The sequence below is a fragment of the Leucopleurus acutus genome (assembly GCF_964270905.1).
Source record: "Leucopleurus acutus genome assembly, chromosome: 6".
NCBI lineage: Eukaryota > Metazoa > Chordata > Mammalia > Artiodactyla > Delphinidae > Leucopleurus > Leucopleurus acutus.
The window spans coordinates 81,228,151-81,250,808 of NC_139149.1; the positions used below are offsets into that span (position 1 = coordinate 81,228,151).

Sequence of the window (22,658 nt, forward strand, 5' to 3'; positions counted from 1 at the left end):
CCAGCTGGCTTAGCCCTCTCCGGCCGGTTTAGGCTAGTTCCCGGGCGGCGCGCCGTTCCAGAACTTTCCGGGAAGCGCCGGGCTCTGTGTGAGTCAAGGGTCAAATCACGTCATTTCCGGGAGGGGAGGTGAAGGGTAAGTACTCTCACCTCGGCTCGCGGCCTAGAAAAGCCTAGAAAAGCCTAGAAAGAGCTCCTCTTTCCTTCCGCCTACCGGTCCGCGCGTCAGTGGCCTGCGCAGAGCCCGGGAAACGAATCGTGGCGCGCACAGGTGCGGCCGCCCCTTTTCGCGGGGAGGGGCCGGGGGCGAGGACGAGCGCGCCTGCGCGCTAGGAGGTCTTTTTTTCGAGTTCACGTGGCAGGGGGGTCGGACTGCGGATTTCTCCTTTCGGCGGCGGCCAGAGAGCGAGAGTACGAAGTGTTGCAACCCGAGTCATGGTGAGTCCCGCGTGGGCTGGAGGCCGGCGGGCCCGGGTTGGCCTGGAGCGCACGGGGAGTCCGGACGATTCCCTTTGGGCCTGGAGGGAGGGGTAGGGGCCACTCAGAGACCCGCGCCCGCCCGAACCCTGGAGAGGCGAGGGCCCCCCCGACCCTTTCCACCTCGGAGGGCTCTTTGCACGCGCGTGTGAGGCAGCGTGTGTGTCAGGGGATGGGAATCCGGACGCACGCGCAGTGGCCGACCCACGTCTCTTGCGGGACATTAGTGGGTGTGTAATCGCTTTGAAAAAAGCACAGCTCCAGGCCGAGGGACTTCAGTGTTTGCTGACGATTTACAGAAAAATCCGACGAAGGAGAATACTTGACCTTGGGAGATACTAAGGTTGTCCTGGAAGCTCGTCAAAGGAGCAACAGTGATCCCTAACACACATAGGGAATGGGAAATTAAACTCGGAATTTAGAGCTAAACGTTCAGAGGTGTTTCCTTTGAATGAAAAAATCTGAGTTTTGTCGTTAACTTTGAAAGCCATTTGTGGCCTGTTCAGAATACATTGTTTCAAATCTAACATTTTTCTCTCTACAGGCAGGACAGGCATTTAGAAAGTTTCTTCCCCTCTTTGACCGAGTATTAGTTGAAAGAAGCGCAGCCGAAACTGTAACCAAGGGAGGCATTATGCTTCCAGAAAAATCACAAGGAAAAGTATTGCAAGCAACGGTAGTAGCTGTTGGATCAGGCTCTAAAGGAAAGGTAAATGGGGACTGAAATGGAACTAATTTTTTATGTGAAGGGGGGGGGAAACACTGGTTATTGTTAAAAGTAGCCTTTTAGGTAGCTTGTTATTTTAAAGATCAGTCCCTAGTGGGTTCGCACCTAATCTTTCAGCAAAAATGATTTTGAAAAAAAAATCGCTTATTTTATATGATGGGGAGTTCCACAGTATTAAAATCAGACGGCATAAATTTGAACTCTTGGTCTAACCTCTAACACTGAAATTGCCATAATCCTTTTAATCACTTTCGGCCTTGGTTAGCATATAAAAGGAGCTGGCTGGGCTATTGTAGTCATTCTCTAATTAAGGGTTAGACCTCAGACCTCTGAAAGTGTCAACTAGAATACACAATAAATGCCCTTGGGGGTCAAATATGTTAATTGCATTGTTCCAGTTGCCTCTAAGAAAGGTCTAGCAAGGAGCTATCCTGGAGTTAGGAATAGGAAGGCTTTGGGCACTCTGCCTCAATCCCTCTCCCCAAATCTGCTTTGCAGGAACAGAAGTTGAATCTCAAAAGAAGTGTATGTTCCAAAGTCAGAAAGAAGACTCAAGTTTTTGTGTGTTGAAAGAAGTTAAACATGACCATTGTACATGTAGTTTTAAAAACTGGTTTACTTCGTATACTTGAGAGGTTATGTTAATATTTAACGATCAAAAAGCTTACAGTTAGTTTTTCCAGTATAACTCTTTGAACCTTTACACTGAAATCAGGTTTTAGTTTAAGCTACTGCATGTGCATTATTTCAAAGTGTAACTCTACAGTGATATGTTTGAGTGAAGAACTATGGTTGTATAAATTATATCATTTGGCCACAAAGTCCTTTTTTAACATTTGATTTGAATGAGCACAGTTGATTAATAAAAGTGTAAATATTTGGTCAACTAGATGTCTTTACTAATAAACATCTTTATTTTCTTAAGGGTGGAGAGATTCAACCAGTTAGTGTGAAAGTTGGAGATAAAGTTCTTCTCCCAGAATATGGAGGCACCAAAGTAGTTCTAGATGACAAGGTGTGTAAACTTCATATTATTAAGGAGAGGCTAAGTATTTGCTGTTAGTTTTCCTAACTAACCGTTTCTCTGTTTGCAGGATTATTTCTTATTTAGAGATGGTGACATTCTTGGAAAATACGTCGACTAAAATAAGTCACTATTGAAATGGCATCACGTGAAGCTGCCACTGAAGTTCTGAAATCTTTCATCATGTAAATAATTCCCGTGTTTCTTTTATAATAAAGTAATGATATCCAAACTAATGATATTCAGTGTCTCTGAAATTTAGTTTCTCTGTATTGATTTAAACATTCCCAAATAAAAGTATATAAATGAATGGTTTATCTTTATTTAGTGATTTAAAGATGGTTTTTAGTTTATGGGGCTTTTTTTTTTTTTTTTAGAAATAACCTGCAGAGAATTCAGGGAAACAGGTTTTCAGTTTTCAAGCTGGCTTTTTACATATATAGTTGATGCTGATAGAAAGCCATAGATTTACACTTACTTAACATTTTAAGAAGGTAAAGACAAATAGCAACATTCTGACCTCATTTATATCAAACATTTCAGTGTAGTTTGTTTATGAAATCTAGTCTCATATGTCTTATTTCTTAAGTTATATTTTGAAAAACTTAACACTTCCAGTTTTTAAAACAACACTACTACATAATTTACTTAGCAAAAATTCGAAGGCTGGGTATAATAGCTCACACTGGCTGGGTGCCTTCTATATGCCAGGCATAGCTAACTTTTTTTTTTTTCCTTCGGCACGCGGGCCTCTCACCGCTGCGGCCTCTACCGTCACAGAGCACAGGCTACGGACGCGCAGGCTCCGCGGCCATGGCCTCCTTTTTTTGTTTTAATTATTTTGTCTTTGGCTGCATTGGTTCTTCATTGCTGCGTGCGGGCTTTTCTCTAGTTGAGGTGAGCGGGCTACTCCTTGTGGTGGCTTCTCTTGTGGAGCACGGGCTCTAGGCACACGGGCTTACTTGCTCTGCCGCATGTGGGATCTTCCCGGACCAGGGCTCAAACTCATGTCCCCTGCACTGGCAGGCAGATTCTTAACCACTGCACCACAGGGGAAGTCCCCATAGCTAACTCTTAAGCATTTTCCAGGTACTGGCCTCCATTGTAGGTACTTTCATATAGCGGATGGTTTAATCTTTTAACAGCATATGAGCCAGGTACTGTTTGTGTCTTGCAGATAAGTAAGGTGGGGCACAGAGGGGTTAAGTAATAACCAGGGACACTGTAGGAAGTGGCAAAGCCAGTATTTGGACATAGGTAGTCCACATTCAGATGCTGTCTAAAACTTCATCCTTTATGGCCTCTGCTACTTTGTCAGCCAATCCTAAGTACTTAATACACATTTCAGTCCTGGTGATAATGACTATGGAAAAGGGGAGGGGTTATCTAAAAGTGTCTGGCAATTGGTAAGTATCTAGTATACAATTTATTGAGTTTAACAAATGGGAAACTGACAGAACTGGATAAATAGCTTGATTTAGCTATAGCAGCCAGGGAGAATTAAGATTTGAACCCAAACAATCCTACAACAAAGTTGATTACCAACCCCTAAACATGTCTGCCTCTCAGCTACCAGCTCTTTCTGCCTTGCAGTCAAATTTGTTGCCTAGTTTTGGTTGCTTATAAACTAGTCTATGATCATGTCTGTTAAAAGTTGTGTTGCATATTTTTCTTGTGTAATCAAAGTCTAGATGAAGTTTTTACTTTTTTTTTTTTTTTTGTAGTATGCGAGCCTCTCACTGTTGTGGCCTCTCCCGTTGCGGAGCACAGGCTCCGGATGCGCAGGCTCTGAGGCCATGGCTCACTGGCCTAGCCGCTCTGCGGCATGTGGGGTCTTCCCGGACCGGGGCACGAACCCGTGTCCCCTGCATTGGCAGGCAGACTCTCAACCACTGCACCACCAGGGAAGCCCTAGATGAAGTTTTAAGTGACATGGAATAATGGTTTCAACTTTTGATCACGTCCCCATCAGTAAAATATTACGTATGTGTATTTACATTAATGTATGCGTTAGTGCCATTTGGTATATAAGGCTTTTGTCATATTTGGGTAAAAAGATTAGAAACTCTTGGTCTTTCCTGGTGGCACAGTGGTTAAGAATCCGCCTGCTTTCCTTAAAAACTAAAAATACAGTTACCATATGACCCAGCAATCCCACTACTGGGCATATACCCAGAGAAAACCATAATTCAAAAAAGACACATGCACCCCAATGTTCATTGCAGCACTATTTACAATAGCCAGGTCATGGAAGCAACCTAAATGCCCATCGACAGACAAATGGATAAAGAAGATGTGGTATGTATATACAATAGAATATTAGCCATAAAAAGGAACAAAATTGGGTCATTTGTTGAGACGTGGATGGACCTAGAGACTGTCATACAGAGTGAAATAATTCAAAACCAAATACCATGTATTAACGCATATATGTGGAATCTAGAAAAATGGTACAGATGAACCGGTCTGCAAGGCAGAAATAGAGACGCAGATGTAGAGAACAAACGTATGGACACCAAGGGGGGAAGTGGGGGTGGGCAATGGGATGAATTGGGAGATTGGGATTGACATATGTACACTAATATGTATAAAATAGATAACTAATAAGAACCTGTGTAAAAAATAAATTTTAAAAAAGTTAAAAAAAAAAAGAATCCACCTGCCAGTGTAGGGGACACAGGTTCGAGCCCTGGTCTAGGAAGATCCCACATGCCACGGAGCAACTAAGCCTGTGCACCACAACTACTGAGCCTGCGTGCCATAATTACCGAAGCCCGCGCGCCTAGAGTCCATGCTCCACAATGAGAAGCCACTGCAATGAGAAGCCCACGCACCACAACGAAGAGTAGCCCCCGCTCACCACAACCAGAGAAGAGCCCATGTGAAGCAATGAAGACTCAACGCAGCCATAAACAAACAAATAAAAAGAATCTATTTTTACAGAACCCAAGTGGCTCATCAATTCCTGCTGTGCCCCAGGCACAGCTAATAGGCTTTGGAGGTCATAACCTTGTAAGCACATATTTCCCTCTGATTTACCAATGAGAAAACTGACGGAGGGGAAGAGGAAACTTGTTCAAGGCCATGTAGCTGGTAAATTGCAATTAGGAATCCAGTCAAAGGCTATGGCTTCCCCATTATTACTGATTTTTTTCCCCAAGACCCAAGCAAATAAGTTTTGAGATCTAAGATGAGTTTCCAAACCTTGGTTCATCCTTCGAGTTACCTGCTATACTTAAATTTTCAGGGCTCCTTCCATAACCTACTAAACCAGAAGGACGGGAAAATTCTTTTTGTACCACGGAAATTGTCCTCGTCTAGCAGAACTGCTAAAGAAATAACTTTAGATTGTGAGATTATATTGGGAATTAATAGGGAAAAGGATTTTGGCATGAGAAATTTGGGCCAAAAATATGGGTATTGGGGATGTGGACCCATGTGTTTTAGAAAAGCATGTTGGGACTTCCCTGGTGGCTCAGTGGTTAAGAATCCACCTGCCAATGCAGGGAACACGGGTTAGATCCCTGGTCCGGGAAGATCCCACATGCCGTGGAGCAACTAAGCCCGTGCGCCACAACTACTGAGCCTGCGCTCTAGGGGCTGCGTGCCACAACTACTGAGCCCATGTGCCACAACTACCAAAGCCCGCATGCCTAGAGCCCATGCTCCGCAACAAGAGAAGCCACCGCAATGAGAATCCCACACACTGCAACGAAGAGCAACCCCCGCTCGCCACAACCAGAGAAAGCCTGGGCGCAGCAATGAAGACCCAAAGCAGCCAAAAACAAATTAAAAAAAAAAAAAAGCATGCTGTCATTTACCTTTTGTTCAACAGGAAAATATGAATTGTAAGGAGAACGGTAAAGTAGGTAAAATTCTGACTGGAGTTTTCATAACATTACCATTTTTTACCTCTTGCCAGGCACTGTTCTAGGCACTTAACATATAATCTTGCTTACCTGTGTAATCATAGCAACTCTGTGAGGCAGATGTTCTTTGCCTCATAGGTGAAGGATGCAGAGAGAGGTAGAGTAACTTGCTCAAGGTGAAATATATTTTAAGTCATAGGCTGGAATTGAACTCAGGTTTGTCTGATTTCAAAGTCTGCCTTCCACAATTCTATACAAAAACAAATGAAAAATTGAGAATAAAATTAAAGTTACCAGGGAGCTATTCTGTTGTGAAAGTATTACCATTATCAAGATTATGATTTTTTTCCTCTATTGCTCCAGAAACTGTATGCTTTACAAAAAGTTCTTATTTTTAAAAATCGGGATTACAAAGGTTTTTTTCATTTTTATTGTGGTAAGAACACTTAGCATGAGGTATACCTTCTTAACAGATTTTTAAGTGTACATCATAATATTGTTAACTATAGGCACAATGTTGTACAGTCGATCTCTAGAACTTTTGCATCTTACTTAACTGAAACTTTATGCCTGTTGATTAGCAACTCCCCATTTTCCCTGCCCCCTAGTCCCTGGCAACCACCATTCTACTCTCTGCTTGTATGAGTTTGACTATTTTAGATACTTCATGTAAGTGGAATGCAGTATTTTGTCCTTCTATGATTGGCTTATTTGACTTAGCTTAATGTCCTCAAGGTTCATTCCATGTCGTCAAATGTTGCAGAATTGCCTTCTTCTTTAAGGCTGAATAGTATTCCAATATATGTATATACTACATTTTCTCTATTCATTCATCCAGCAGATGAACATTTAGGCTTCCACATCTTGGCTGTTGTAAATAGTGCTACAGTTAACATGGAAGTGCTAATATCTCTTTGAGATTCTGATTTCAGTTCTTTTAGATAAATACTCAGAAGTGGGATTCCTGAATAGAAGTAGGGTAGTTCTATTTTTAACTTTTTCAGGATCCTCTACACCGTTTCCCGTAGTGGCCACACCATTCCGCTTTCCCACCAACATGGATCATAAGGTTTTACATAATAGAGGTGTGAACTTGTCACATTTGTTTCCTAATTTGATGTGCAGTTTTGTTTCTAGCTAGTCAAATCTCATTCTTCTGGTACATTTTTCTTTTGGAAATGTAAGTAATTAATTGATCCATAATTTTAGTGTATAGTATATGTGTCTGACTTTTTTTTTAACCAATGATTATCTTGTCTCAACTTTATTGCATTATCCATTCTTCCCCACCACCACTCCCCTGCCCCCAAATTTGAAATGTGACCTTTATCATACATTAAAGTTTTAAATAAACATATTCCTGGATTTGATAGTCTGTTTCATTGATCTCTCTTTTCCATCACAGTGTTTTCAATATAAATATAAACTGTTATATTTAAGTTTGATATCTGATACAGCAATTTACTCTCAACAATACTTACCTAGCTGTGAGCATTTTTAAGCTTCTCAGCAAGGACTGCCAGATTGTTCTCCAGCATGATACTAAGACATGCCTCATCCAGAAAGCTAATTGCTGTTTTCTCTGCACTCACACAGAAATGGAGTTTTGAGCTTTTTATTTATTTATGTGAAGACTATTTAAATGTTTTCTTTACCCTTAAGCAATCTGTATGAGAGAGCTCATTAAAACCTAGGCTCTGGATCCCGTGTTACTTACATACTAGTTAAGCTACATTTGACAAATCATCTAACCCCTCTTAGTTTAAGAATTAACTGTAAAAGGAGGGCACAAGATGTCCCTTAACATTTTGAGTCAAGCCTGTTATTTTTTGTTTTGTTTTGTTTTTGTTTTTGTTTTGTTTTTTGCGGTACGCGGGCCTGTCACTGTTGTGGCCTCTCCCATTGCGGGGCACAGGCCCCGGACGCGCAGGCTCAGCGGCCATGGCCCACGGGCCCAGCCACTCCGCGGCACGTGGGATCTTCCTGGACCGGGGCACGAACCCGTGTCCCCTGCATCGGCAGGCGGACTCTCAACCACTGCGCCACCAGGGAAGCCTAAGCCTGTTATTTTTTTTCCTTAAACTTTAATTTTTTTTAAACTAGATAATATGCATGTAAGAGTCCTTCCCATCCCTGTGCCCTAGCCACAAAGTTCCATTCCTGGAAGCACTAGTGTTACAGTTTATATTCTTCCTGTCAGGGGTGTTTTATGTATACATATGTATATGTGTGTGTATAAACATATGTATCTTGTGCATATGAAATATATATACATATACATTCATTTTCCTTTTGAAAAATAAAATATTCCATACACACCATTTGGCACCTTGTTTTTTTCTGTATTAACAATTTGTCTTTGGAATTAATCTATAAAGTACATAAAAGTTTCATTCTCTTTATAGCTATATGATATTTCATTATTTGGATGGACCAAAATTTATTTAAGCATTTCCTATTGATGGACATTTAAATTCTAAACTTATGCTATTAGAAACAGTTCGGCAAAACATAAAATTTCTGCATAAATTTCATATCTGTAAGATAAATTGCTAGGCATGTAATTGCTATGTCAAAGGGTATGTGGACTTTAATCATATATGTGTACACACACACACACACACACACACCCCTTCAAGTTGCCCTTCACAGAAGTTCTATCAATTAATAGTCCTACCAGCAATGTATGAGACTGCTGATTTCTCCCCACTCTCAATAATACAGGATGTTATAAAGTTTATGTTTTGCCAAACTGATAATTTTAATTTATCATTATGAATGATGGTGAGGATCTCATGTGTTTAAGAGCCATCTCTATTTCCTTTACTGTTAACTGACAGTCCCTATTGACGGTTAATATCTTCTGCTCATTTTTCTACTGGGTGACTGGCCTTTTATGATTTGATATCTTTATCTATCAGGGGAATTGTTTCTTTGTGACAAATTTTTTTTCCTCCAATTTATCAATTTGGCTTTGATTTTGTTTATGCTTTGAATTTGCAGGAAGTCATTTTGGTATAGTTGAATAAATGTTTTCCATTATAGCTTCTGGTTATTATTTCAAACTCTGAAAAGTCTTCTCCGATATAAGTTTCTTCCATTGGTTTCTTTAGGTATTTTTATAGTTTTTGGTTTTATAGTTTATGGGTGTTTTTTCTTTACAATCTTGGCTTCTATGGAGATTTTCCTGTTATAAGAGATAAGGAATGGATCCAAACCCTCTTTCTTCTTACAGATTAAGCCTAGTTCTTTAAGACATGTTAAAATTTAGCCAAACTCTTACAAAATGCTCTTTCAGTCTCATTTAGCCTGCAGACTTGACTTGGAAAAAACATCAATGGGTACTCACTTATCTGGCTTGTCATTTCAAAAGGTCAGTTTATTATAGTATTTTTAAGTAATTCATTGTTTTTTGAACATGTGTCAGGCACTGTCTTAGGCACTGGAGATACCGGGATGAATAAAATGGGGGAGGCAGAAGTAAACAACTAAAGTAATAGCATAATTTTAGATAGAGATTGCTGTCATCTAGAAAATAAAGGTAGGGACTTCCCTCGTGGTCCAGTGGCTAAGACTCCGTGCTACCAATGCAGGGGTCCAGGTTCGATCCCTGGTCAGGGAACTAGATCCCACATGCCACAACTAAGAGTTCGCATGCTGCAACTAAAGATCCTGCACACAGCAACTAAGACCCAGCGCAGCCAAATAAATGCATAAGTAAGTATTAAGAAAAAAAAAGAAAATAAAGGTAGAAAATGCCATTAACTTCATGAAAGACATGAGGTCCCCTGTTAAAAAGAGGAAATGATAACAGTCTGTTGTGACTTGTCTCTTCTGATCACATCTTCCTGAAAATTCAGGAACTACTGTATTAGATATCTATTGCTGCATAACAAATCACCCCAAACTTAGTGGCTTAAAACAACAATGAACATCTCACACAGCGTCTGTATGTCAGAAATTTGGAAGCAGCTTATTTGGGTGGTCCTAGTTTGGGGTCTTTCATGAGGCTGCCATCATCCAAAGGTTTGACTGGAGCTGGAAGTTATACTTCCAAGATGGTCACTTATGCTGGCAAGTCGATGCTTGCTTTTGGTGGGAGCTTCAGTTCCACACCATGCAGATCCCTCATAGGCTACTTGAGGGTCCTCACACATGACAGCTTTCTCACCCAGGGCAGGTGAGCTAAGAGAGCAAGGCACAATGTCTTTTATCACCTAACATCAGGAGTCACACAACATCATTTTCACAGAATCTATTGGTTAAACAGGTCAGCCCTATTCAGCGTGAGAGAGAACCACACAAAGGTGTAAATACCAAGAGATAATAATCACTGGGGGCCATCTTGGCATCTGGCTACCACAATCACTAATTGGTCAAATATTCTAGAGAGAAAAATGAAGTGCAGTGGGAGTTCAGTCTCTCACTCATTTGTAGTCAAAGTTGTCTAAGCTTGAACTTTATAAATTAAAAAAAATTTTGTCTATAACGATTTTTATAAAGAGAAATTAATTTTCAAATAATACATTGAAAATGTATAAAGCTACATATACAACTAATTTGTTCAGCTATGAACATACATCTCCATACTTCACTGCTGCTTCACCTTTACTTGGTCCACAATGAAATCTCCTGCAACTCCACAGATAAATGTTACTTTATAGCACATTTCAACTACTTCATGCATCATTCACTGCATCAGCTTTGCTCTTAGGCTGGCTTCCTTCAAGCCAAGACGGTTGATGCAGCCTCAGACTTAACAAGGTTCACTGGCAGAAAAAAGGGACCATCTCTTTTATTATCTCGTCAAGATTAAGAAAACCCTTCCCTAAAATGCTCCATCAGATATCTTTTCATATCTCTTCAGGCTAAAATGGAGTCACATGCTCACCCTTTAACTAAACATTGGCTTAGTCCAATGAGGATTTATCCCGCAGCTAGAGATGGGTTTACCTTTCTCTGCTCAAATTCGGAGAGATGGATACTGAGCAAGATCAAAGTCTGTTTGCAAAGAACATGAGTGAACGGGTATGGATAGCAAGTAGGCAACCATCAGGGGCTGCTTAACACTTAAGACATATTGCTTTGTAGTATAGTAATTTACATATCCTCCTTTCCCATTCATTTTTAAGCTTTTTGAGGATAGATTATACATCTTATTCATGCTTCTTAGCACTTGCTCAGTGCCTTACACACAATGGGCACTCACTATTTTACTTGGATTTTAAAACTCCCCAAAGAGAATTTCGTATTGGATAGATGGTTTTGAAATTACTTATGATTCTTTGGATTTACAAAATATTTTCTTCTAAAACTTTAAGAGACTTCCAGGAGTATTTACTTTTATACTTTCATACTCTATGAGGCAGAAGGAAAGGACTGCTGTGCACTAGTTTCATTACCAAAAAAAAAAAAAGAAAAGAAAAAAAACCCAACCTTTTATTTGATATTTTTCAAAGTCTTACAGTCAACAAGCAAGAGAATTTAGATTTCTTGAATCTCAGTCTAAAGTTATTTTCATTTGTCCATATTGCCTTTAAAAAGACTACTCCTTCTTTAACCAAAATATTCAAGTAACCCATTATTACATGTAACTGTTATGGTACTGATCATGCTTTTTTTTCTTCTTCTTCTTCCCCCATCCCCTAAATTAATCATGGTTATAAAACTTTTTGCTTGGAGGTCATAATCTGCAGACTGATAGAGGAATTAAAATGTGAAGGTTATGAGATAGAAACATTTCAGCCTTAAAGAAAAAGGTTCTTCCTGTGAACAAGGCCAGAATTGACATCACAATGTAACTTGATTAGACTTTTCAAAGAGATGAATACGTATTTTGTTCCTTAATTTAACATCTACTTATTCACTTTTTCTTTTGTTCTTTTCAGATGGGCTGAAACAGTATTACTTAAGTATTATTAAATCTGGACTTAAGAGAACATTAAGATGAGCCCCTTCAACTATAGGTAACTGATATTTACAGCTCGGGGACTACCACACAATCTGGGAAATGTTAACTCAATCCTTGGAGTAAATGAGGCGAGGTTGTCCAGACCTAAGACTCTGCTCTCTACAGACCCACCCTTATCTCTCTTAGGGAGGCAATATTTAGGTGCCGCTTGCCTTAGATCCTCACTATATTTAGTAAGAGAATTGGTGATTTGCACGGCTGTCTCCATTGCTAGACTCTAGGCAACTTATGGTTAAGGATGCTGCCTTTTCATACTTTTACCTCAGTGCCAAACACGTACTGGAGCTTAATAAATACTCGTTGAATGAAGAAATTTTTTGCTGTCTATGAGGTAGTGATGGAATTGTCCTTGCTCTTGAAAAGTTACCAGTCTTGGAGCTTCCCTGGTGGCGCAGTGGTTAAGAATCCTCCTGAGCTTCCCTGGTGGCGCAGTGGTGAGAGTCCGCCTGCCGATGCAGGGGGGCACTGGTTCGTGCCCCGGTCCGCGAGGATCTCACGTGCCGCGGTGCGGCTGGGCCCATGAGCCATGGGCACTGAGCCTGCGCGTCCGGAGCCTGTGCTCCGCAGCGGGAGAGGCCGCAGCAGGGAGAGGCCCGCGTACCGCAAAACAAACAAACAAAAAAAGAATCCTCCTGCCAATGCTGGGGACACGGGTTCAAGCCCTGGTCCGGGAAGATCCCACATGCCGCGGAGCAACTAAGCCCGTGCACCACAACTACTGAGCCTGCGCTCTAGAGCCTGCGAGCCACAAATACTGAGCCCGGGTGCCACAACTACTGAAGCCCGCGCACCCAGAGCCTGTGCTCCGCAACAAGAAAAGCCACTGCAATGAGAAGCCAGCGCACCACAACAAAGAGTAGCCTCTGCTCGCTGCAACTAGAGAAAGCCCGCGCACAGCAATGAAGACCAAACGCAGGCCAAAAAAAAAAAAAAAAAAGTTACCAGTCTCTACATCGTCCCGATAGAAAGAATCTTACTCAAAGGCAAACAGACTTCCCGTTGTTAAATGCTTTTGAACAAAATTCCAAGTCATGAGTTATTCAGCTTTGCACTCACTCATTTTAACCAACCTCTCCTCCACTCCTCCCTTCCATCTTTGGAGCCTCTGCTACATCTCTCGGCATTCTCAATACGCCTTTATGTGTACTTGATGGGATACCTGATGTTTTCCTCTCTTGGAAATCACCCTATTGTATATACACTGTTTACTCTTTTAACTATCTTCGCATCTGGTAACCTATAGCCTCCCTCATCCCAGATCAAAGATTTAAGGTTTCCAAGCAGGAACAAAAAAAAAGTTTGCCAATGCTACTGTGATTTCATGACTTAAGAGAACACTTAAAACTTGCAACAAAGGAAATCTGAAATCCTGTAAGATGCACAACTCCCACTGTCTATCAAGGGGCATTTTCTCCTCCTGCTTCTGACTTGCAAAATTTACAAGCTAATTTTGTTTGCTTGACACACAATACCAGATGTCCACTCTATCTCAGATAACTGGCATCTGGGTCTCTTATCTACACAAACTTGTTACTGAAAAGCCCTTGGTTTTGAAGTTAGTGGATAGCGGAAATATAATTTCACACTCTTAAGCCCGAGTCTGATTTGAAATTGGGTCGATTTCATGCAGGGTCTGTGGAATTCTCCCAGACTGCTGGCCTGTTTCCCACTTTGCACGCCTAGGCAGATTTCGGGACAGAATTACGCTTCTCTAGGTATTTGCTTGCACAAGAGTTTACTGAAACGGTCGCCATCGTGCAAACTCTGTCTTTCCAACGTTAACCAACGTTAAAGTTAAGCCCAAGGAGATGTACCAACGCGTTACGCCGAACTTGCGCATTCCCGCAGCGGCTCTCTGCGTTGGCCTGCGAACTCCCTCGCAGCCACTCCCGGCCTCCGCGGCGTGGTCTTTCCCTCCCGCCTCATTGCCGCCATTGAGTCGTCGGATATTCCTTCTCCAGTGCCCCTCCCTCCGCCCGCCGGTCCTTTCCCGGCCTCCTCGGGTTCCTCCCAACCTGCCCCGCGCAGGCTGCGGCTGTGCCGTCAGCCGTCGCCCCTCCCCCTCTCCCGGACCTAGAGCGCCGCTCCGCCCCGCCCCCCGCGCAGGCAGCCGTCCCCTACATCCGGGTACCGACTCCAGCCGCCCAGACTCTGGCACTATGGTCATGGCGGAGGGGACGGCAGTGCTGAGGCGGAACAGGCCGGGCACCAAGGCCCAGGTACTATCTCTGCACCTCTGGTGGAGGGGAGAGGGGACTTTTGGTGCCGAGCTGCGCCGCACCTGGAAGGTGGATGCTTATGCGAGGAGGTTGGGCCGCGGCGACAGGCGGGCGGGCAGGGGCACTGGTGCCCGGCCTGCTCTTCCGGAGCCTCAGCCCCTCGGTTTGGCTGAGGCGGCGGCGGCCCGCGAGGCCTGCGGAGCTCCGATTGGACGGTGGGCGTGAGGGGCGCGTGGGGGCCGCCGAGGCCCGGGACTGGGAGCCTGTCAGCAGTGACTGCTTGTCCTCGCTTCTCCCCTGATCCCCAGTGACCAGCTTCGGGGAGGGGCGCGGCCGGCCGGGTGGAGACCCCCGGGGTTCCGTGAGGGTCGGGGCTGCCAGGGTGGGAGGGGTAAACAACAGCCTACCTCGTCCTGGTTTCCATTTCCTACCTGGCCTGTGACGTGCCCGACTTCTAACATCCAGCTTGTCTAGCCGGATCCGGGAGTCGATAATTTACTTTATCCTCCTCCTCCTGCTGTTTGCCATTGACCACTTCTTTCCGTAGCTGTTCTCTGGTCCAGCAAGTTTTCATCATCAGGCTGGGACTTGTTAGATGCCATTCCTTGTGAATTTCCTTGTTACTATATGTGAAGCATAGGGAATGAACTTATTATAATTTTATCACCTTTTAGTAGGGTAGTACTTGGGGTGAATTGGTGCTTATTTCAGTATTGATTCTTGGGATTTGCCAAAGACGGGATGCTTCACATTCTTAAAAAAATCAAGTAGACCTCATCTGATTAATCTGCCAGGTAAAATGCCTTGCGATTGAGTACAGACTCCAAAATCGGAAGAGATGTGTTAAAAATGTAATTTTAAAGAAAAAGAGACGGAGGGGGAGGAAACCAGAAACAACCGTAGAGCTATGACAGTATGCTAGAGAATACATTTTAATATCTTGCACAGAATTTTGGAAAGGGAGTTCTTTCAAAGGGAACTTTTAGATCCAGACAGCTTCCTAGATGCATTTACGGAAAAGGAAACTGAAGCCCAGAGATTAGACTGCATTTGCTCAAGGTTACCCAGTCTCCAGATTCGATTCTTAGTTCATTAGTGACCTTTTCTTTTTAACAAGTTGCTTCTAGTACTGAATTTTAGAGTTTAGTTGGGAAGCCTTTTTTTATAAAGTCACATGTGTCAGTTCTACTGGCAATTTTGTGGTCATACTACATGGAATTTATATATTATTTATGCTTTTACTGTTTCTAAACTTTCTTTCTTTATAAATGATCTTTTCTCAGATACCTTTAATTCTTTTTCTGTGGCAGCATTATTTCTGATTCTTTTAAGTGATCAACTTTTATGTTTTTAAATTCAGAAATGGACTTTTGTACTCACATTCTGAGAATCATCCATTTTTACTTATTCAAAAGTTCTTAATTTTGAAAGGTTAGAGAATTATAGATTTTAACTCAATATTGTAACACACCTGTTTGCTGTGTTGTTATGAGTAAGTCATCTATAAGAAAACTCCTTTGCTTTTTTCCAGATGGTCATAGATCAAGGTTGTTAAATAAAATGTATTAGAAAAGGTTAAGATTTTTTAAAAAAAGGACTATTTAAGCAGCATTCTGTCATATCCCTTGTCTATCACACTGATTTCCTTCAGTGAAAGGGGTCTATTCTAAAATGATTTATTTAGAACTATAATAGAGTAGGTAGAGTATCTTCCTCCTTTTTTTTTTTTAATTGGTTAGATTGGGTTATAAGCACAAAGTTGGTTTTCAGTAAACGTTTAACTGAATTAGATGAGAATGTTCATTAGGCTGGATTTTTGTCTCCTGTTTTTTGGGGTTTTTTTAGCATATTTATTTATTTGGTTGTTCCAGGTGTTAGTTGTGGCAGGCAAGCTCCTTAGTTGTGGCTCGCTGGCTCCTTAGTTGTGGCATGTGAATTCTTAGTTACGGCATGCATGTGGGATCTAGTTCCCTGACCAGGGATTGAACCCAGGCCCCCTGCACTGGGAGCGTGGAGTCTTAACCAGTGTGCCACCAGGGAAGTCCCTGGGCTCCTCTTTTAAGTGTTTAAAGTATATCACAGTTATGATGAGGCAAAGCATTTAATTTCCAATTAACTTTTTTACATCTTTTCTGTGTACCACTATATGTGTTTTCTAATATTTTAAAAACAAAATATTCTACAAACTATCTTTTCTTTTTTTTTAAACGAAAGAATAGGCAAAACGTATTGATAGAAACAGTTTTCACTACAAATCAGAAAGGAAGAATTTAAAAACTACTTTCTGGTGATATGTAGATGATGTCTAGGAAAAGACATCCTAGAACAATTTCCAGAAAGTTGTTTTTATTTCTTGACATTTTAAAATAAAGTTCATTTTCATTCAGATAAGGCAACTATTTAAAAAAAGATATGAAATGCTTAAGACACTTAAAAAGGTGTACCATACCCATCACCTACTCTAAGAACAAGGACATTACTAATATAGTTAAATCCCTCTGTATTTTGATATTCTGTCTTCTGCCCACTCCCAGCCAGTAATGGTGATTATCATTCCTTTTTTTTCCTTTATACTTTTATTATATATGCATTATATTCATAAGTATGTTTTGCACTTTCTTAAACTTTTATTCATGTGGTATCATGCACTGTATTCTGCAGCTTGCTCCAATTTTTGCTCATGGCCTTTGGAGACTTAATCCATGTTGATCGATACAGGGTTATGGATTGTTGGTTTACTACTACCTTTTCTCAGACATTTATTGAGTACCTACAATGCGTTGGACAATGCGCACCTACAAGGGATATATTTCAGCAGTCAAATGGAAAGGTTCTTAACCACTTAGGGGAACGTCTATGAACTGAACTATCTATAGGGAAATTCAGAACCAGTGCAAAGTGATCCACAGAAATATTCCCCTTAAGAGAAGGTTGTTCTGTTTAGATGACTGCTTTTTGATGGAGCTCATATTTTGATTTAGAAATTTAAAACACCATTTGGAATTGGAATTATAATTTATAATGTCTGTCTTAAATAATATTTATGGAGTAGTAACTACTACTAACTCTAGCTATTCTCTTTGGGTAAAAACTGATTCAGTTTTTTACTGCCTGGAGATTGTTTTTTTTCAGTATAACATTTAGAAAAATATTTAACTATCAAACAAAAAAGTGATAGGCTTGTCAATTAAGTAATACATGAGAGGTTTATGGGAGCCATATTTGAGGGATTTGTGACTGAAAAAAGTATAGCTTATAGTTCAATTAAATAAAATCTTGGTGTTCATTTAAAACATTGAATAAAATTCCTTTAACTTATTCACTAATAATCACATTGTTTACCGTATGAGGGCTTTTCTTCTCTGGTATAACTTCGGATCTTTATTAAGAATTGAAATTAATCATAATAGTATTGCATCTTCTTTGTAACTTTGTACGTGCTTTAATCATGAAATTTTTTTTATAGGATTTCTATAATTGGCCTGATGAATCCTTTGATGAAATGGACAGTACACTAGCTGTTCAACAGGTAATAACAATAGCTACTTTTGCAACTCTAATAACCTAAGCATTTTATTTCTTTTGGCATAGTTAAATATTCCTGTAACTTTTAGCACAAACCAGAATCCATGGAATTAATGGGATACCTGTTTGAAACTTTTATCAAACCTCATTTTAAGATGGCATATTAGGGCTTCCCTGGTGGCACAGTGGTTAAGAATCTGCCTGCCAATGCAGGGGACAAGGGTTCAAGTCCTGGTCTGGGAAGATCCCACATGCCGCAGAGCAACTAAGCCTGTGCACCACAACTACTGAGCCTGCACTGTACAGCCCGCAAGCCACAACTACTGAATTCCACATGCCTAGAGCCAGTGCCCCACAACACAAGAAGCCACTGCAATGAGAAGCCTGCGCACTGCATCAAAGAGTAGCCCCCACTCACTGCAACTAGAGGAAGCCCGTGCACAGCAATGAAGACCCAACACAGCCATAAATAAATAAATAAATAAATTTATTTTAAAAAAGAATGTATTGTTCAATCAGCAAATATTTAATGGGCTAGCAAAGAGATAGGCCTTGTGGAGGATACAGAAATATAAACCTGGAGCTCTATGCCTGGAAATTGGCAAAAATTAAGAGGAAAAATGTGCACATATTTTTCCCTTTAAAAGTAGAGTTTTGTCCTGATACTTCGTTGAATTTGTTTATTAGTCCTAACAATTTTTTTGTGTAATCTTTTGGGTTTTCTACATATGAGATTTTTTTCATGGGCAAACAACTAAATTTACTTCTTTTCCAGTCTGGATGCCTTTTATTTCTTTTTGTTGCCTAATTGCTCTGACTGGAATTTGCAGTAGTATTTTGAATAGACATGGCAACAGCAGGCATCCTTATCTTGTGCCTGATCTTAGCAGAAAGCTTTCAGTCTTCCATGTTGAGTATGATGTTTGCTGTAGGTTTTTCATATTTGGCCTTTATTACGTTGAGTTAATTTCTTCTTATTTCTGGTTTGTCGAGTGTTTTTATCATAAAAAGGTTGAATTTTGTCAAATGCTTTTTCTGTACCAATTGAGATAATTGTGTATTTTTTTTCCCTTCATTCTGTTAACATGGTATATTATATTGATCAATTTTTGTATGTTGAACCATCCTTGCATTCTAGGAATAAATCCCATTTGGTCATGGTGTATAATTTTAATTTGCTGCCGAATTTGGTTTGCTAGGATTTTTGCATCAGTGTTCATAAGGGATATTGGTTTCTAGTTTTCTTAGAGTATCTTTGTCTGGCTTTCGTATTAGGAATGCTGCTGTAGTGGAGTTAGGAAGTATTCCCTTCTCTTCAATTTTTTGGAAGAGTTTGAGAAGGATTGATGTTAGTTCTTTAAATATTAAGTAAAATTCACCAGTGAAGCCGTCAGGTCCAGGGCTTTTCTTTGGTTGCACAACATTGTGAATGCAAGTAAGCCACAGAACCGTACACTTAAAAATGGTTAAAATGACTAACCTTTCCACATTGAATGGTTTTGGTACCCTTGTCAAAAATCATTGGACTGTATATGTGAGGGTTTATTTCTAGTTCCTCTATTCAGTTCCATTGGTTTATATGTGTATCCTTATGTCAGTACCACACTGTTTTGTTGTTGTTTTTTGGCCACACAGCGTGGGGGAATCTTAGTTCCCCAAACCAGGAATTGAACCCGTGCCCCCTGCAGTGGAAGCTTAGAGTCCTAACCACTGAACCACCAACGAATTCCCAGTACCACACTATTTCGACTACTATAGCTTTGTAGTAAGTCTTGAAATTGGTAGGTCTGTATCCTCCAACTTATGTTTTCTTCTTTTTTCTTTGAAATTTATTTATTTTTGGCTGCGTTGGGTCTTTGTTGTTGCGCTTGGGCTTTCTCTAGATGCGGTGAGCGGGGGCTACTCTTCCTTGCAGTGCACAGTCTTCTCATTGCAGTGGCTTCTCTTCTTGCAGAGCACGGGCTCTAGGTGCGCAGGCTTCGGTAGTTGTGGCTCCTGGTTCTAGAGTGCAGGCTCAGTAGATGTGGCGCATGCACTTAGTTGCTCCACGGCATTTGGGATCTTCCCGGACCAGGGATTGAACCCTTGTCCCCTGCATTGGCAGGCCAATTCTCAACCACTGCACCACCAGGGAAGCCCCCAACTTGTGTTTTCTTTTCAAGATTATTTTGGCTATTTGGTGCCCGTTGCAATTACATATAAATGTGAGAATCAGCTTTTCCATTTCTACAAAAAAGACTGTTGGAATTTTGATAGAGATTGCACAGAATCTGTAGATTGCTTTAGGTTATGCAAGTTTTGAAGTTTTCAGTATGCAAGTATTTAATCTCCTGATTTAAACTTATTCCTAGGTATTTTATTCTTTCAGATACTGTTGTAGATGGAGTTGCTTTCTTTTCTAATTTTTCTTATCATTTTTTATTGAAGTAGAGTTGATTTGCAATGTTTCAGGTGTACAGCAAGGTGATTTAGTTATATTTAGATGTAGATATATCAATATATAGGAGTTCCTTTCTTTTTTTTTTTGATTAATTTTTTTAAATTCTTTTCTTTTTTTTTTTTAAACCCCACATTTGTTTATTTATTTATTTTTCTGGCTGTGTTGGGTCTTCGTTTCTGTGCGAGGGCTTTCTCTAGTTGTGGCAAGCGGGGGCCACTCCATCGCGGTGTGCAGGCCTCTCACTATTGCGGCCTCTCTTGTTGCGGAGCACAGGCTCCAGACGCGCAGGCTCAGTAGTTGCGGCTCACGGGCACAGTTGCTCCGTGGCATGTGGGATCTTCCCAGACCAGGGCTCGAACCCGTGTCCCCTGCATTGGCAGGCAGATTCTCAACCACTGCGCCACCAGGGAAGCCCAGGAGTTCCTTTCTTAATTTTCTTTTTGAATTGTTCATTGAAGGTGTATAGAAACACAACTGATTTTTGTATTTTGATCTTGTATCCTACTACTTCACTGAATTCATTTCTTTGCTTTATGAGCTTTCCTGTGGATTCTTTGGGATTTCTCTATATAGGATCATGTCATCTGTGCCTTTTATTCATTTATTTACTGTCTAATTGTTCTCACTGGAATTTAAGTACAGTATTGAATAGCAGTGGTGAAAACAGGCATCCTTGTCTCATTTATGATTTTTTTTGGCAGGGGGCCATGCTGTGTGGCTTGCAGGATCTTCTTCCCCGACCAAGGATAGAACCCAGGCCGTTGGCAGTGAAAGCACAGAGTCCTAACCATTGGGCCATCAGGGAATTCCCATATTTCTGATTTTTTTTTTTTTTTTTTTTTTTGTGGTACGCGGGCCTCTCACTGCTGTGGCCTCTCCCGTTGCGGAGCACAGGCTCCAGATGCGCAGGCTCAGCGGCCATGGCTCACGGGCCCAGCCGCTCCACGGCATGTGGGATCTTCCCGGACCGGAGCACGAACCTGTGTCCCCTGCATCGGCAGGCAGACTCTTGACCACTGCGCCACCAGGAAAGCCCCCTTATTTCTGATTTCAGAGGGAAACCTTTCAGTCTTTCACCATTGAGTATGAGTAACATCATACCTGTGGGTTTTTCAAAATGCCCTTCATCATATTGAGGAAGTTCTCTCATATACCTAGTTTTCTGTTTTTGTCATGAAGGGTGTTGGATTTTGTCAGATGACTTCTGCATTAATTGATACGCTTGTGTTTTTTCCTCTGTATATTAATGAAGTGTATTACATTGGTTAATTTTTTTTTTTAAATGTTGAACTACCTTTCATTCCTTGCAGCTTTCTTTTGATTCGTGTTTGTATGGTATATATTTTTTTCCATCCTTTTACTTTTTTTTTTTTTCTGATGCAGTTCCTTTATTATCAGGAAACAGTGTCATTATCAAATTTATCCTTTTACTTTTAACCTACTTATATCATTATATTTGAAGTAAGTTTCTCATAAACAGTATAGTTGGGTCATATTTCTTTGTTCTTTCTGACAGTCCTTGTCTTTTAACTGGTATATTTAGGCCATTTAATGTGAATATGGTTATTGATAGATATGTTTAGATTTAGAATTACCATTTTATTACTTGTTTTTAGTTTCCTCTTTTTTTCTGTTTCCTTTTTCTGCCTTTTTAAGGGTTATTTGAGCATTTTTAGTATTCTATTTTAATTTATTCTAATTTTGATTGTATCTCATATAATTTTTTTGATGATTGCTCTAGAGATTACTAAGTTCATGCTTAACTCTTCAGTCTATTTAGAGTCAATATTTTACTGCTTCAATTGAAATGTAGATACTGTCATCATTTGGACCATTTTACTCTCCTCCTTTATGCTTTAGTTATCTATATTACATCTACATACATTGAAGACCCCACCAGACAATATTATATTTTTTGCTTTCATCTGCCAAACATATTTTAAAGATCAAGAGAAGAATGGTCTAATATATATTTATACCCAGATATTAATATAATTGCTGTTGCTTCTGATAGTCTAAGTTTCTTTCTGGTATTATTTTTTTCCTTCTAACTAAAGAACTTCCTTTAGCAGTTCTTTTAGAGCCGTCTGCTGGCTAGGAATTCTCCTTAGCTTTAATTTTTTTTTTAATTTAATTTTATTTATTTTTTTGTACAGCAGATTCTTATTAGTTATCTATTTTATACATATTAGTGTTATATGTCAATCCCAATCTCCCAATTCATCCCACCACAATGAACCCCCCTGCCACTTTCCCCCCTTGGTGTCCATACGTTTGTTCTCTACATCTGTGTCTCTGATTCTGCCCTGCATACTGGTTCATCTGTACCATTTTTCTAGGTTCCACATATATGCGTTAATATACGACATTTGTTTTTCTCTTTCTGATTTACTTCACTCTGTATGAC

The 22,658-nt window shown here is 40.6% G+C and overlaps 1 protein-coding gene across 3 annotated transcripts in view; it reads left to right on the top strand.

Moving 5' to 3' along the window:
- Nucleotides 1-160: 160 nt before the first annotated feature.
- Nucleotides 161-22,658, top strand: part of HSPE1 (heat shock protein family E (Hsp10) member 1) — a 40,022-nt gene continuing 17,524 nt past the window's right edge. The window contains exons 1-4 of one of the 3 annotated variants that reach the window (XM_082841665.1): nucleotides 200-437; nucleotides 1,021-1,185; nucleotides 2,129-2,218; nucleotides 2,298-2,537. In XM_082841665.1, the coding sequence (XP_082697791.1) occupies nucleotides 435-437; nucleotides 1,021-1,185; nucleotides 2,129-2,218; nucleotides 2,298-2,348 (309 nt within the window). In that variant the 5' untranslated portion in view covers nucleotides 200-434 and the 3' untranslated portion in view covers nucleotides 2,349-2,537. Of the gene's footprint in view, nucleotides 438-1,020; nucleotides 1,186-2,128; nucleotides 2,219-2,297; nucleotides 2,538-14,204; nucleotides 14,287-17,752; nucleotides 17,816-22,658 lie in introns of those variants that run through there. The other 2 variants (XM_082841666.1, XM_082841664.1) reach the window with 2 other exon arrangements.